A 14,867-nucleotide genomic window follows, 5' to 3' on the forward strand; every position below is an offset into this window, starting at 1 on the left:
TAAATGAGTTTGTATATCAGTTATTCAGACTCCTTTCTGAATGTCCTCGAAACAACAATAATTCTTTCAAATTCATGATTATTTATTCAACATTTAATACATTTTGCTGTAATTTTCTCAGTGGCCCTTTTTTTTTTTAGCATGAACTATACTGGCAACTTTTAAAACAGCATACAGTAAAAAAAAAAAAAATAATGGTCACAAACAGCTACATTTACTGTACATTACCACACTTTTCACGTTGTATTTTCAGCAGCATTAAATGTAATGTTCACTTCTGAAATAACAACATACAGTAAAACTGGTAAGTTACTAACACATTTTCTGGTTATTCTAGATCATTTTACATTTGAGAAATAATTCCCTTCTGAAAAGTGATTCCCTTTGCAATATGTTATTTTTACATTTGTAGATGACGAATCCAAGACAAGCCTGCCAACCAGCACAGCAAAGACAACCCTAAGTAAGTTCATCCACTCTTCCTCAATGAGAAAAGTTACTGTGCAGAATTAACATGTTGGATTCAATTCATAATAAAAAATACAGCTGGGATGCAGTTTCAAAGTTTATTGTTACATGGTAAGTAAGCTGTAGCACACACATAATTAAATGAAGATGCGGTTCATGATTATGCTGCTTTCAAAATGGTTATGGGCCGGTCACACAGACTGTGATTACTATCCATTGCACTATACATTCCCATTGTTTTTTGTATATGTAAATACACTAGACAGATGTGCTTAACCATTGTGCTTGTGTCTCATGTCTTTTGCAGTGTCTTGCATATGACGTGTAAAAACATGGTGCTCAATTAAAAATGTTTTAAACGTCTTGGGGCCTTGCATTTTTTCCCATTCTATTTGCTGCTCCTGGAGTTTTTCAAAGCTAAAACCTTTTCTGTGTGAATAGCCCATAACAGCTAAATGTACTTTTTACTGTACATAACTGCAATTTTCTTCATCTATTTTTAGCAGAGTTAAATGTCATGTCCACTTCTGAAACAACAACATACAGTAAAACTGGTAAGTTACTAATAACACAATTGTTGGTTATTCTAGATAATTTTAAACTTTTAGAAATGATTCCCCTTGCAATGTAGAATTTTTCTATTAGTAGACTTTCAATCAGAATCAAACCTGCTAACCAGCGCAGCAACAGAAACCACGGGTAAGTCTTGCATATGACACTTTAAAACACGGTGCTCAATTTCAAATTCAACTTTTAAAAACACGTCTCATGTCCTTGCATTTTTTTCCCATTCTATTTGCCACTCCTGGAGTTTTTCAAAACAAAAATGTTTTCTGTGTGAATGGCCCCTGACAGCTTAATTTACTGTACATTTACTGTACATAACTGCAATTTTCAGTGCTGCATGTATTTTCAGCTGCTTTAAATTCCACCTCTGAAACAATAACATACAGTAACATACAGTTTGCAATATGTTATTTTTTACATCAGTCGATGTCCAATCGAAGACAAGCCTGCCAACCAGCAAATCAAAGGAATCCCTTACTGTTCATCCACTCTTCCTCAATGAGAAAACTGTTACATTGTTGAATCCTATTTAACGCATTAACCATGACCTCTACTTCCACTCTTCTTTTTATTCTTTTGACAGACTCATGGCATTATTTCTGTCTGGACTCATAGGATTCATCTGTCTGTGCCGCTTCACCAGTAAGAACAATGTACAGGTTTAGTTGTACAGAAACTGATAAACTCCATGATATAGAAACATATGATAATAAAGTCTGTGTCTCTGCAGGGTTTGCTGATGTTCACAGAGATGAACTACACCTCCTGACAGATAGAAATAACTGCCTTGTCTAAATACCCACACTTGCAGTCTTGGCACTTGACCACTTGACAATTTATATGATGTATTTCCTGTATTTGGTGCAAGTGTTCAAACTTATAGTATTGTAAAAATGCAAGTGTTTATATAGCTTATTTTACATAACTTCATCAGTAGTCCCTATAACATTTCATAATTGTAATTTGTGCTTCTAATTAAGTGATTAAAAAGCAGTTCAAAATAAATATACTAATCTTTGAAGCAATAAAACATGTAGGACTTTGTTTTATCACCAAATTATATGTAATATCTTATTATTAATATTGAACTTAACTTTGGCAATAGTCTCAAAATCAAGAACATGTTGCATTGTGGGATACCCTAAGCACTGAATACCGCTCCGGAATGCAATTTGAAATTGTGAGAATTTAGTGTGTGTTAAGGGCACTGCGCTTTGGCGACTATCCCTTTAAGTTGCATCTGTTTTCAAGTTACTTGCATGTTTTGCGTCAAATTTTGTAATGAAGTGTTATTTTGTTTGATTTTGCACAAGATTGATATAAGGAGAGATGAAAGTCATGACACTTGCAAAGTATGGTCATCCAAGTGCACACACAGCAGTGAGAAGTGAACACACTGTGAACACACACCCGGAGCAGTGGGCAGCTATATATCCAGCACCCGGGGAGCAACTGGGGGTTCAGTGCCTTGCTCAAGGTCACTTCAGCCATGGCTATTGAGGGTGGAAGAGAGCGCTGTTCATACACCCCCAAATGCACTGATCCAATCATTGTGCATCATGTTTGGTATCAAGACATGCATTAATCGTGTTTGGTGTCACTGGTATCAAATCTAATGTGATGCATCTTCACACACCAAGTTTGAAGCTTTGTAGGTGAAGCCACTTCACATTTGTCCTCCTATTTTGAATAGTTGTGATTATTGACTCAGTTTGGCCCTCTTCATCATGCTGTGGAGTATAGAAAAGTTTTGTAATGTAATTTGATTTTAGTAATTTCAGAATAGGTACAGACAAATGAGTGTAGAAACATGTTTGTGTTTTCAGACTGTTGTCCGTATTATGTTTTTTAAAATATAAAATGTTCCGAATATTAATGGAGGTCTTACTGGTTTGGAACGACATGAGGGTGAGTTATTAATGACATCATTTTCAATTTTGGGTGAACCAACCCTTTAATGAGCAAACATACCTAACAAAATCACTATTAAGTGAATAATGTATTTCACATTCTTAATTTTGATATTATGATCAAGTATTTTTCAAGTGTATTAATGGTAATGGTGTATTTTTCATATTTATATGTTACTTTACCAAACGACCTTTCTCTCTTAATGTTAGTCTTTGCCCCAGATCTGTGAAGACAGTTGTACTTGTGGTCTCATGATAGCAATGATCTACATTTATTTTCAAAGAACTGACCACACAATGCATTTCCTTATTCTGTGTGAGAGTCTCATTCTGTCTCTTTTCTCACACACACACTGTAACGGAGTTCATCATCTTCATAGGTTTTTAGCTCCTGATGTAGGGGTGAAACTAGGAATTTAAACTTCGCCATCTGAAATCATGTTTGGTTTGAAGGTGAAAAAATATAAAAAGCACAATGTTCTCAGATTCAAACTAACACAGAAGAAATGATATGCAACAAAAATAATTTTTTGGACACAGATAACCTGTTTATAGTGCTGTTTTCCATTGGTGTTGCTATGATCTTGTTTTGACTTATGGGACTCATCTGTCTGGGCCAGTTTGCATTTAAGTATTTTATATTAATTTGTTTATAAAGCACAATTTAAAACAGCAGAAATTCACCAAAGTGATGCACAGGAATATAATGCAACTTTTTTTTTCTAGGTAAAAAGAGAAGTCCAGGAGCTGTATGAATAGATGTTTAGCTTCTTATCATATATATGCATGCATTAAAATATGTCATAAAGATCAGTATTTGATTCTTAGCATTAAACAGAGATTAATAAAATCATATGAGCCCAGTTAAGAAACTGGTAGCCTATAGTGAGTATCTGTGCATTTAAAATCATAAAATAACAAATTATGTTTATAATAAGAATGGCTGAAAGAAACTTGACCTTTATTATTGATTATGTTATTTAGAGTTGTTCTTGACCTGCAGAGGCATATTCTCTGATCACTTCTGTACCAGCCACATCTCAGCCCATAATGTATGAGAACATAATTCTCAGGAAATGATCTCAGATAAATGAAAAAGAACAGTAGCTAGCAGATGTCACCAACTGATACCTTTAGTATAGAAACATCATTCAGCCACCACAGCTTCTCACAGCCATTTCCCCTTTCAAGCCTTCAACAGATCAGTATTATTAGCCGCATCTTCTCTTAAAGTCATATGATGAATTAAATTTTTCCTTTCTCTTTGGAGTGTTACAAGCTTGGTGCATTAAGAAGATCTGTAAAACTGCAAAGACTAAAGTCTCAAACCCAAAGAGATATTCTTTCTAAAAGTTTACACTCTCTCACGTCCCGCTAAAACACCTCATTTAAACATGCCCCACATGTCTATGTCATGATGTGGGAGGAATTGCTTAACACCGCTTAAATGTTCACGTAAAGAAAGAAGGCATAACCTTTGTTTCTCGCTGTTTCTGTCATGAAGACGCTGTTTTGTTGTAAAAGTGAAACTACTTTGTATGACCTTCCATAAGAGGACACAACTTTACAACACTGTTCCAGAACAGTTTAACCCAAATATTCAGATGTGTGCAGCACATTTCATGGAGGACTGTTTCTTGATCCTGGGAGAGTAGACCACAATGCCAGCTGTTTTGACTCAAAGTCTGTAAGTACATTTACATGTGTTTGATTTTCCACTGATGATTCAAACACGAGTTCTGAGCTGTGTAGAGCAGCAGTTCTCAATTCCAGTCAACACGACGGCCAGCTCTTCACATTTCATATGTTTCTCTTATGCCTTCAGACGTTTCTTCTATTTCGAACGGAAGTGCCCTGCAAAGTTGACATAACAGGATATTCCACCATGATTCCAGTTTGAAGCGAATGAATATATTCCATTCAAAGTGCGTTGAAGTGTGTGAGATGTTTATTTAAATTTTATTTATTTACAGAGGTAAATGATGTCACACTGTGTGTGAAGACTCTGCTCTGTGCAAATCCGTGAATGCCGTTTCTCCGATCACAAATGCAGACATGATTTTATGTTAACGCGGTATGATGTAACGCAATGCATAAAAATACAGTATAAGTCATTATAATCTGTAATTATGTCCCCACTGGATGCAACAAAAGCCTCATTTGTAATTGGTTTGTCACACCAGGACATGTATCACAGGAGCGTAACATTTCTGGTATGCTTGAGGCATTCGGCTTTTAAAATTCTACATGTTTCAGAAGGCGGGGCATAGAGAAAAAACAATAATATACAGTATGTGGCAAATAATGTTTTTATTTTAACCTTAAACCGTATAAACACATTTCATTACACCAAATAGACAAAATAATGTTATTTTTAGCAAAATCATATGACCCCTTTAAGGACAGGTTCACACCAAATAAAAAAAGTAAAAAAAGTATTTACCATAAATGTCTATAAAAGTAGTACTGGTAAATTAAGCTCCATGTTTTAAGTCTTCAGAAATGATGTCTTGGGTCAGCACACCGCAACTCATTGTCTGCCTTGTATGGGTCGAGACTACAATAAATAATAATAAAAAAAGAATAGGCTACAAAAAATTACATATGCCAGGGTGAGTCAAATGTCGGCCCCCAGTTAATTTTTATCTGGCTCTCCAACAGGTTTTTGATGTTTTAAACCCCTCGCAAACTGATATCAAAGTGCCCTCTGCACAAAGGTTTAGTGCGTTCATCATTGGTGAGTTTAACAACACTCAACTGCAGGTAAAACAGCATTCAGCGGTGAGTTTAACAACACTCAAACGGCATTCAGAGGTGAGTTCGTCCAAAGCAATGCTCAACTGCAGGTAAAATGGGATTAAAAGGTGAGTTTAACAATGCTCCAAGGCATGTCCAAGTAGGCAGTTTAATCGTTTTCTTACAACCCATTCTCACTTATCGCTTTTTCATGTATCGCTATGAAATCACGTTCAAGAAGTTTCATTCAGCACACATCACGATATTTGGCATCAGTTTACATGTGCCACAGGTTGGGTGAGTAACTGTAAATACGCACTTTTAATGCCCTTTATAAAATATATTCTGTCTTATTTATTAATCAGATTAGCACCTTATATTTAATCGCTGTATTGTAGGCTATTGGTCATCCGAGGTTGTCTTTGAGTTTCATTGTGTTAAACTAAATGAACACGCCTGCTAACTGGGGTGATTAAACTCTATTGGTCATATACCTTGGATTCGTTTTATATTCATATCAGGTTCAAAGATGCAAGTTGTATTTTTAGTAAAATCATGGTAACCACGACATGTGCGAAAGTAACAAATGAAATCTGAAGTTAAAACAAAGGAATGGGAAATTGACCATGTTTTTACCACAGTAACTGTAGTTTTACTATGGTATAGTAATAGCGCAATAATCACCAAACTATCTATGGTTGTACAGCTGTAATGGTAGTGTTTTGATGTGCTTTTATATGACAGATATCACAGTAATCACATTTACTGTACCATACTTTTAAATACCTTTGTAAATCCCAAAAAAGTAAATAAAGGAGATTACAGTATTTTTTCCCACCTTGCAGTTCATTCATATCAGTTTATATCTTAAATATTTTGCTCATATAATATTATTGCAATTATGTTTATAATTCTATTTTATCCCCCTCCCCTTATTATTTTTATTTTATTTCTTTAGCTAAAAAGACGTAAAGGAAGCAGTCAGCCCAGTCATGTTTGTGGAGAGGTATTCCTTCAGAAACGGAGAAGACAGAAAGCTGCAGAGGCAGACATTTGCAGCAGTAAGTCTGTGTTAGTTTTGCCTTTTATCAAACTGCTAAATGGCTCACAATTTATTCCCAGAACACGATGCATTATGCGTTACACTAAGCTTTGAATACCACTCTGGAGTGGCATTTGATATAGTGTGGATTTAGTGTGTGTTAATGGCATGGTGTTTTTAAGATCAGGACTGTCTTGCGCACTTAACTTCTTGTCAGACGCAAGCGCTTAGGAAATGATCATAGCGTCGTATTTTATTTTTTTATTTTATTTTAATTATTTTTTTAGGATCCCTGACCATGTGAACTCATTGGAGTCAGTTTTTTATTTTGTAGTAACATGTGCCTTCAAAAAGAAAGCTGCTTAGGCTGTCAATGGAGTGACAGAAACCTCTTGTATTTTTTTTTTTAAATATGTTCAGCTGTGTTCCAAAGATGAACAAAAGTCTTAGGGGATTGGAGCAACATGAGGATGAGCAAATTAAATTAACTATCCAAATATGAACTATCCCTTTAAAGGGACACTAAGTAGGAATTACTCCCATCTAGTGGTGAAATTGTATTTTGCATTCAAACTAATTTTGCTTTTGACGGGATGTCTTCTAATAGCACTTCGTCGAGTTTTCCTTCAGGTGAACAGGTGTGTTATTTCAAACAAACAGCAACATGACCATAAACAAACGAATGTTACAGTATGAATTACTGACTGTGGAAAACATGAAATATTGTAATTAGTAGTTATGTCTTCTTTATTTGTTATATTTTCTGAATAATGTGCATTGTTAGATATAAAAAAATATTGTAATATAGACTGTAACACTGACTTACCTGTTGAGAAGAAAACTGGCCACTTCAGCGTCTCTTTTGAAATCTTTATCCAGCATTAGCTCTTTCCACCTAGAAAAAGCTTCCCCGCCATTAACTCTTGTTTTCTGTAATCTACGGTCACGTTTCCTTTTACGTTCTATTTTTGACTGTTTTGGCGACGATGTTTTCTTCTCCTGTGGCGCGGCATATGTATGGTCCATAATAAGAATGCAATCCAGACTTTTAAACTTGCCGGTGCAGTTTCAAGCGCCTCTCACTGCTCTGCACCTGCGTTTCTGGCTCTGACCGAAAACGCGTTGTGGAAACGCGTTGGCTTAGTACTTTTTGTCCCTCTCTGCTATTATAGTTTTGCAAGATGGCGGAACTACATGGAAGCCTCCGTCGACCTACCCGTCCCATGTATATAAAGATAATAAATTCTTCATTTACGAGGATTAGTTTAAACATTGGTATAGGTATTTGTACACCATTGAGGTCATATTTATTAATAAAAATATTGATTTTAGATAATAAAATACCTAAAAAGTTACTTATTGTCCCTTTAAGTTGCATCAGATTTCAAATTCCTATAGCATGTTTTGCGTCAGACTGTGTAAGGAGAATAAATGTTATAATGAAATGTAGTTTTGTTTGATTTTGCACAAGATTAATGTAGGGAGAGATGTGTTAGTGTTTAAAGTTGTGTTATGTTGGAATTCACATGTGTTTCTGTTATGTTAAAGATTGAAGAGGTATACCAGTCTGATGGCAAAAACCGAGAGGGAGGAGTTTCTTCCCCCAGGCCATCAGGCTGCTAAACTCAAAACCAGCTTCTTAACATCTTCATGTCTTCACTTAATGTTCACTCTATCAGTAAGATATTCATAATTCACTACCTCACATTAACACAGACAGTGTCAACCTGTTTGCACATTTGCCTGTGTATCTTAATATTAAAGACTACAGTATAATGCACATATGCACATTGTACATCCCTGTGTATTTTAATATTTAAGACTACAGTTTCTTTCATGCACATTATCTTGCGTTCTCTATTTAATTCTACAATATACATCTTTTTTTAGATTTTATTCTTATATTTTTATTGTTTATTTCATTCTTATATACCTATATTCATGTATATTTTCATGTGTGTTTTTTTTCTTTCATAATTGCACTGTCCATGGAGCGGACCTAACTCACATTTAACTGCTGGTTATACTGTATATATGCTATATATAATTTTGTATGTGAAGAATAAAAAATCTTGAATCTTGACCTAGTGTTTTCTAAGAGTTAAGTTAAAAAAGAATAGCTGTAGTCTGCCAGTTTTCTAAGAGTAGTCACATTGTGCTTGCATGTACAGTCAAAAGCTCGATGTTAATAAAGCTCAGACGTTGAGGAAACAAAGTTGCTTTATTGAAACATCACAAGGACGAGCAACACAACCTTCAACCTACAAACTGTATGAGAGAGTCTCTTTGATAGTTATAGAGCACATGCTGGAGAGTGGCTGCTAACTAGCATTTAACCTTGAAGGGTTTAGTATGAATTTTGCACACATACAAAAATAAAAATTCTGTTTATTTATTTGTTAAATTACTTCATTTATAATAAATTAGTTTACTTAAATGTTTTGCTTATTCTGAACATATCAGGGTTTACGGTGTAAAGGTTCACATGTTAAAGTGCACACAGGCATGATTGTGGTCATGACTACGTTCATCTTCATACAAAAGTCTCTGGTCTGATGAGTTACTTCCTAATTCACTCATCGTGTGAGTCTCGTCTCTTCTCTCACTCTCGCTGTAATGGAGTTGTTCATCTTCATAGTGTTTCAGCTCCTGACGGAGGTTCAGTCTTACAGTAAGTGATCTCTGCTGTTTAATGTTGATAAAATACTGTTTGTCCACATTTGTAGTGAACAAAGTGTCACTGTCTAAAATATTTCAACATGTTTATCAGTAGGTTACATGTGAACCTATCTGACATATTTGTTTTGTTGTAGAATATTTTGTATATAATCAGCAGTTGTCTTATTTGGGTTTTCAGAACCACAGAATATGTGCCTGAAAACATTTCACTGTGATTTCATTGTGATTTGGAAACTGTTATGGTAGTGTTTTTGTAGTTGGATCTTTTGTCTTTAAACAGATTCCCTTCAGAAACCCTTCATCAGTGTTAGTGATAATGATGACCAGCTCAACATAGTATGTGAAATACCACTTTCAGTTAGAGCTGATTTCATCTGTAGTCTCTACACTGAGGATGATGTTCTTCTGTTTCACCGTATCTCTCTCTGGAGTCAGTCTAGAGGGAATGTTTGTGTGTTTTATGTAAGTCGTAGTGAACTCTTCACACGATCAGTGAACAGCAGAGAGCTGAGCTGTGTTTATTCACTCAAGACTGAACCTGAGATCAGATCACCACACAGTGACACATACACCATCAGTAACACAATGCCCATCACAGTCACCATCACCATCAGAGACACAATCAACTTCAGAGACACAATCACAACCAGAGGTGAGTTATTATCCCTGTAATCATAAAAAAAGATGGATAAAAGCACATGATTAGAGACACATATATAATTATTATTAGCCAGTATGATCTATAATGTACATAGGCAAAGAAGGATATTATGAAATCACGGAGGATTGACCAATAAAAAAATGTGGAGTTACTATCTTCAATAAACAAACTAATATGAGAAAAATGGAATGATAATATCTGTCAAATAATTCTGGATGGATTTTTTTTCATTATTATTACAGTTTTTTTCAATCGCTAACAAGCGCTTAACCATACTTCAGATACTTTTTCTAAACTCTTAACACAGACAAACACCTACAAAACACAATTGGCCAAATGGATAATTTTCTTCTCAAAAACACATTTTGTTAAATAAATACTAAGTCTTCATTTCAAAATAGAACACATCTTTCTCTGCACACACCAACTTTACCAAAACACTGGAAATCTGACTCAAAATTAATTTATTCTGTCAAAGAATAACACTTGTTTTCACTTCAAAAGGTACATGCAGTCAATCAAAGTACACCAGGTTTCAAAATACTGGCTATTGTTGACATTACAAAAACTGCATAGACTTTTATGTTTCAGTTTTACAGGTATTTGCATGCAAAACATGCAATTCATTGTTTTACACTAAATTTCTTGGTTAGGAACCGTATGTCCAAATGTACAGTAATGTTCACATTCAAAAGCATTCCAGTAAAAAGCTATTTTTTTTCCTTTACTGTTTACTGCAGGAGGTACAGTAGAAACACGGTATGATAGAACAGAAAAGGTTTGACAGTATTGCTTACAGTGAACAAAATATCCATGAAACACATAAGAGCATTCTGAACAAAAAACAACAACAGCAAAAAGCCCAGATAAAAAAAAGGGAGGGGGGGGGGGTAAAATAAAAACAATCTCTCACTGCTCCTGCATCTCTCACTGCATCTCTCACTGCTCCTGCTCCTCTCACTGCTCCTCTCACTGCTCCAGCTCCTCTCACTGCTCCTCTCACTGCTCCTGCTCCTCTCACTGCATCTCTCACTGCTCCTGCTCCTCTCACTGCTCCTGCTCCTCTCACTGCTCCAGCTCCTCTCACTGCTCCTCTCACTGCTCCTGCTTCTCTCACTGCATCTCTCACTGCTCCTGCTCCTCTCACTGCTCCTCTCACTGCATCTCTCACTGCTCCTGCATCTCTCACTGCATCTCCCACTACTCCTGCTCCTCTCACTGCTCCTCTCACTGCTCCTGCTCCTCTCACTGCTCCTCTCACTGCTCCTGCTCCTCTCACTGCTCCTCTCACTGCATCTCTCACTGCTCCTCTCACTGCTCCTGCTTCTCTCACTGCATCTCTCACTGCTCCTGCTTCTCTCACTGCTCCTGCTTCTCTCACTGCATCTCTCACTGCTCCTGCTCCTCTCACTGCTCCTCTCACTGCATCTCTCACTGCTCCTGCTTCTCTCACTGCATCTCTCACTGCTCCTGCATCTCTCACTGCATCTCCCACTACTCCTGCTCCTCTCACTGCTCCTGCTCCTCTCACTGCTCCTCTCACTGCTCCTGCTCCTCTCACTGCTCCTCTCACTGCATCTCTCACTGCTCCTCTCACTGCTCCTGCTTCTCTCACTGCATCTCTCACTGCTCCTGCTTCTCTCACTGCTCCTGCTTCTCTCACTGCATCTCTCACTGCTCCTGCTCCTCTCACTGCTCCTCTCACTGCATCTCTCACTGCTCCTGCATCTCTCACTGCATCTCCCACTACTCCTGCTCCTCTCACTGCTCCTCTCACTGCTCCTGCTCCTCTCACTGCTCCTCTCACTGCATCTCTCACTGCTCCTCTCACTGCTCCTGCTTCTCTCACTGCATCTCTCACTGCTCCTGCTTCTCTCACTGCTTCTCTCACTGCTCCTGCTCCTCTCACTGCTCCTCTCACTGCTCCTGCTTCTCTCACTGCATCTCTCACTGCTCCTGCTCCTCTCACTGCTCCTCTCACTGCTCCTGCTCCTCTCACTCCTCTTACTGCTCCTGCTCCTCTCACTGCTCCTGCTCCTCTCACTGCTCCTCTCACTGCTCCTCTCACTGCTCCTGCTTCTCTCACTGCATCTCTCACTGCTCCTGCTCCTCTCACTGCTCCTCTCACTGCTCCTGCTCCTCTCACTGCTCCTCTCACTGCATCTCTCACTGCTCCTGCTCCTCTCACTGCATCTCTCACTGCTCCTGCTTCTCTCACTGCATCTCTCACTGCTCCTGCTCCTCTCACTGCTCCTCTCACTGCTCCTGCTCCTCTCACTGCATCTCTCACTGCTCCTCTCACTGCATCTCTCACTGCTCCTGCATCTCTCACTGCTCCTGCTCCTCTCACTGGGCCCCTTGCTCTTACTCTTCCTCGTCCATACATTACAGTGTTTGTCTTTTTCTGTTTCTGTTTCCAAAAATATCACTCTTCAAAGTCCTCCTTTTATTGTATAAGTGTCAATGTAATAGAAAAAAATAACCCCTGCCATTGAGTCTAAGCCAGATTGGAATCAGTTGTGGTTTGCCCAATTTACACAACATAAATCAGCTAAGATAAATTGTTTTTGAACTGATATCATTGCAGAAGCAGAGGTTTTTATACTGTATCTAAGGTTTGGAACATTGTTTTTGCTATTGTGGGATGTTGTGTGTTAACATTTGTAAATACTACAAAAACGATCCATAATTTTGTTGAGAGGTATAGCTTGTCTGTTTAGAAAATGTAAGCATTGTGGAAATGTGTTCAATGACTCCATACTGTGTGAAAACGACATGAAATGTGTGAATGGTATGGCCACAATAGACAGATGCTGTGCTAATTGTGTTTAGAGTTTTGAAAATGTGACAACTGCTTGGACAAATGCTTGTTAGCGACTGAAAAAAACTGTAAGACCCTTTCTAATATACTAAATGTTGTAAAGTTGAATATTGTTGATCATAATCCCTAGGAAACCACAGAGTCATTCATAAACAACATACTGTATTAATGCTAATTCTTGTGTGATGCTTCTGTCAGACACTGAATCAGTAGAGAGTAATCTGTCTCTCGATTCTAACACAGAAACACTTTATATTTAATTTATTTTCAGACAAACACTAAAACCACAGTGTGAGTTTTAAAAGTGAGTAATCTGATACATGAAGGAAGAAAGGAAGAGCTGCTTGAGCTAATCATGTGATCATAGTTTAGAGGACAGAGAGCCAGACTGTCTGATACATATGGAAACATGAAATCATCAAATCAATTGCTAATACGTATGTTTATGCTGTTGATCTCCCTCCAAAATTATATTTAAAGTTTTTGCAATAGTCCAGAGTGAGTTTTTATTATTGTTATTATTAATAATATACTCATGTAAACCAGTAATTAGGTGGTCAAGTTATTACATCACTAGTATGTTTAATGTGGTATTTTTGAACATGAAAGACTTGTACCTAACAAACAAACTTTGCCTAACGTAAATGACTCCCTGTAATTCTGATAAATTCTTTCTGCAGTTTCAACTTCAACCTCCACTGAACATACAACTACAACAACAGCCCCGACAAATTGTCAGTAAACATAACTGCAATTTTCACAATGTATTTTCAGCAGAGTTAAATGTCATTTCCACTTCTGAAACAACAACATACAGTCAAACTGTTAAGTTACTAATAACACATTTTCACATTAAATAATTTCCTTTTGAAAAGTGATTACCTTGTAATAAGTGATTGCAGTGTTATTTTTACATTTGTAGATGACGAATCCAAGACAAGGCTGCCAACCAGCACAGCAAAGGAAAGTAAGGTCATCCACTCTTCCTCAATGAGAAAAGTCACTGTGCAGAATTAACATGTTGGATTCAGTTCATAATAAAAAATACAGCTGGGATTCAGTTTCAAAGTTTATTGGTACAGAGCTGTAGCACACACAGAATTAAATGAAGATGTGGTTCATGATTATGCTGCTTTTTTCAACATGATTATGGGCTGTTCACACTGAATGTGATTTACAATCTTTTGCACTATACATTCCCATTGTTTGAATCCTATTTAACGCATTAACCATGACCTCTACTTCCACTCTACTTTTTATTCTTTTGACAGACCCATGGCATTATTTCTGTCTGGACTCATAGGATTCATCTGTCTGTGCCGCTTCACCAGTAAGAAAAATATACAGGTTTAGTTGTACAGAAACTGAACAATATGATATAGAAACATATGATTAATAAAGTCTGTGTCTCTGTAGGTTCTGCTGATGTTCACAGATCTGAACCTCCTGCCAGATGGAAACAACTGCCTCATGCAAAATAATCACCCTTGCGGTCTTTGTACTTGACCACTTGACAATTGATATGATGTATTCCCTGTATTTGGTACAAGTGTTCAAGTGAGGTGTGTCGAACTTTTTATTACTTGACAAACCTATAAAAATGCAAAAAATGCAATTGTTTATATAGCTTAATTTACAAAATTTCATCAGCAGTCCCTATAACATGTCATAATTTTAATTTGTGGTGCTTTTAATTAAGGGATAAAAAGCAGTTCCAAATGTTGTACAAAATAAATATACAATGGACTTATTTTCATCTTTGTGCCCATATTTCTTTTTCCTTCTCTATATCACAATGACATTGTAAAGGCTTTTTTTTTTTTTTTGGTCAGACCACTAGTAAAAGTATAACTGGGAATTCTATCCAGTCTCTTTCAGTCAATACCCCACATACAGTAATGTGTAAATGATTAATTTTGAAATGGATATATGGTGTACATAAGCATATTGCATACTGTTCAATACAGTAACTATCATCCAAAA

The 14,867-nt window shown here is 36.9% G+C and overlaps 1 protein-coding gene and 1 long non-coding RNA gene across 3 annotated transcripts in view; both read left to right on the forward strand.

The window, feature by feature from the left end:
• LOC113055471 (integumentary mucin C.1-like) overlaps positions 1-2,050 on the forward strand; it is a 57,832-nt gene extending 55,782 nt beyond the window's left edge. Inside the window, exons 5-10 of one of the 2 annotated variants that reach the window (XM_026221791.1) lie at positions 254-304; positions 413-463; positions 972-1,022; positions 1,117-1,167; positions 1,619-1,677; positions 1,766-2,050. In XM_026221791.1, the coding sequence (XP_026077576.1) occupies positions 254-304; positions 413-463; positions 972-1,022; positions 1,117-1,167; positions 1,619-1,650 (236 nt within the window). In that variant the 3' untranslated portion in view covers positions 1,651-1,677; positions 1,766-2,050. Of the gene's footprint in view, positions 1-253; positions 305-412; positions 464-971; positions 1,023-1,113; positions 1,168-1,618; positions 1,678-1,765 lie in introns of both variants that reach the window. The other variant, XM_026221792.1, reaches the window with a different exon arrangement.
• Positions 2,051-9,280: 7,230 nt separating this feature from the next.
• On the forward strand, positions 9,281-14,623 carry LOC113055472 (uncharacterized). Its single transcript, XR_003277534.1, has 6 exons — positions 9,281-9,394; positions 9,870-10,054; positions 13,565-13,618; positions 13,807-13,851; positions 14,156-14,214; positions 14,301-14,623. It is a non-coding gene; the product is annotated as an uncharacterized LOC113055472 (long non-coding RNA).
• The last annotated feature ends 244 nt before the right edge of the window (positions 14,624-14,867 follow it).

The sequence above is a fragment of the Carassius auratus genome, chromosome 36 (assembly GCF_003368295.1).
Source record: "Carassius auratus strain Wakin chromosome 36, ASM336829v1, whole genome shotgun sequence".
Classification (NCBI taxonomy): Eukaryota; Metazoa; Chordata; class Actinopteri; order Cypriniformes; family Cyprinidae; genus Carassius; species Carassius auratus.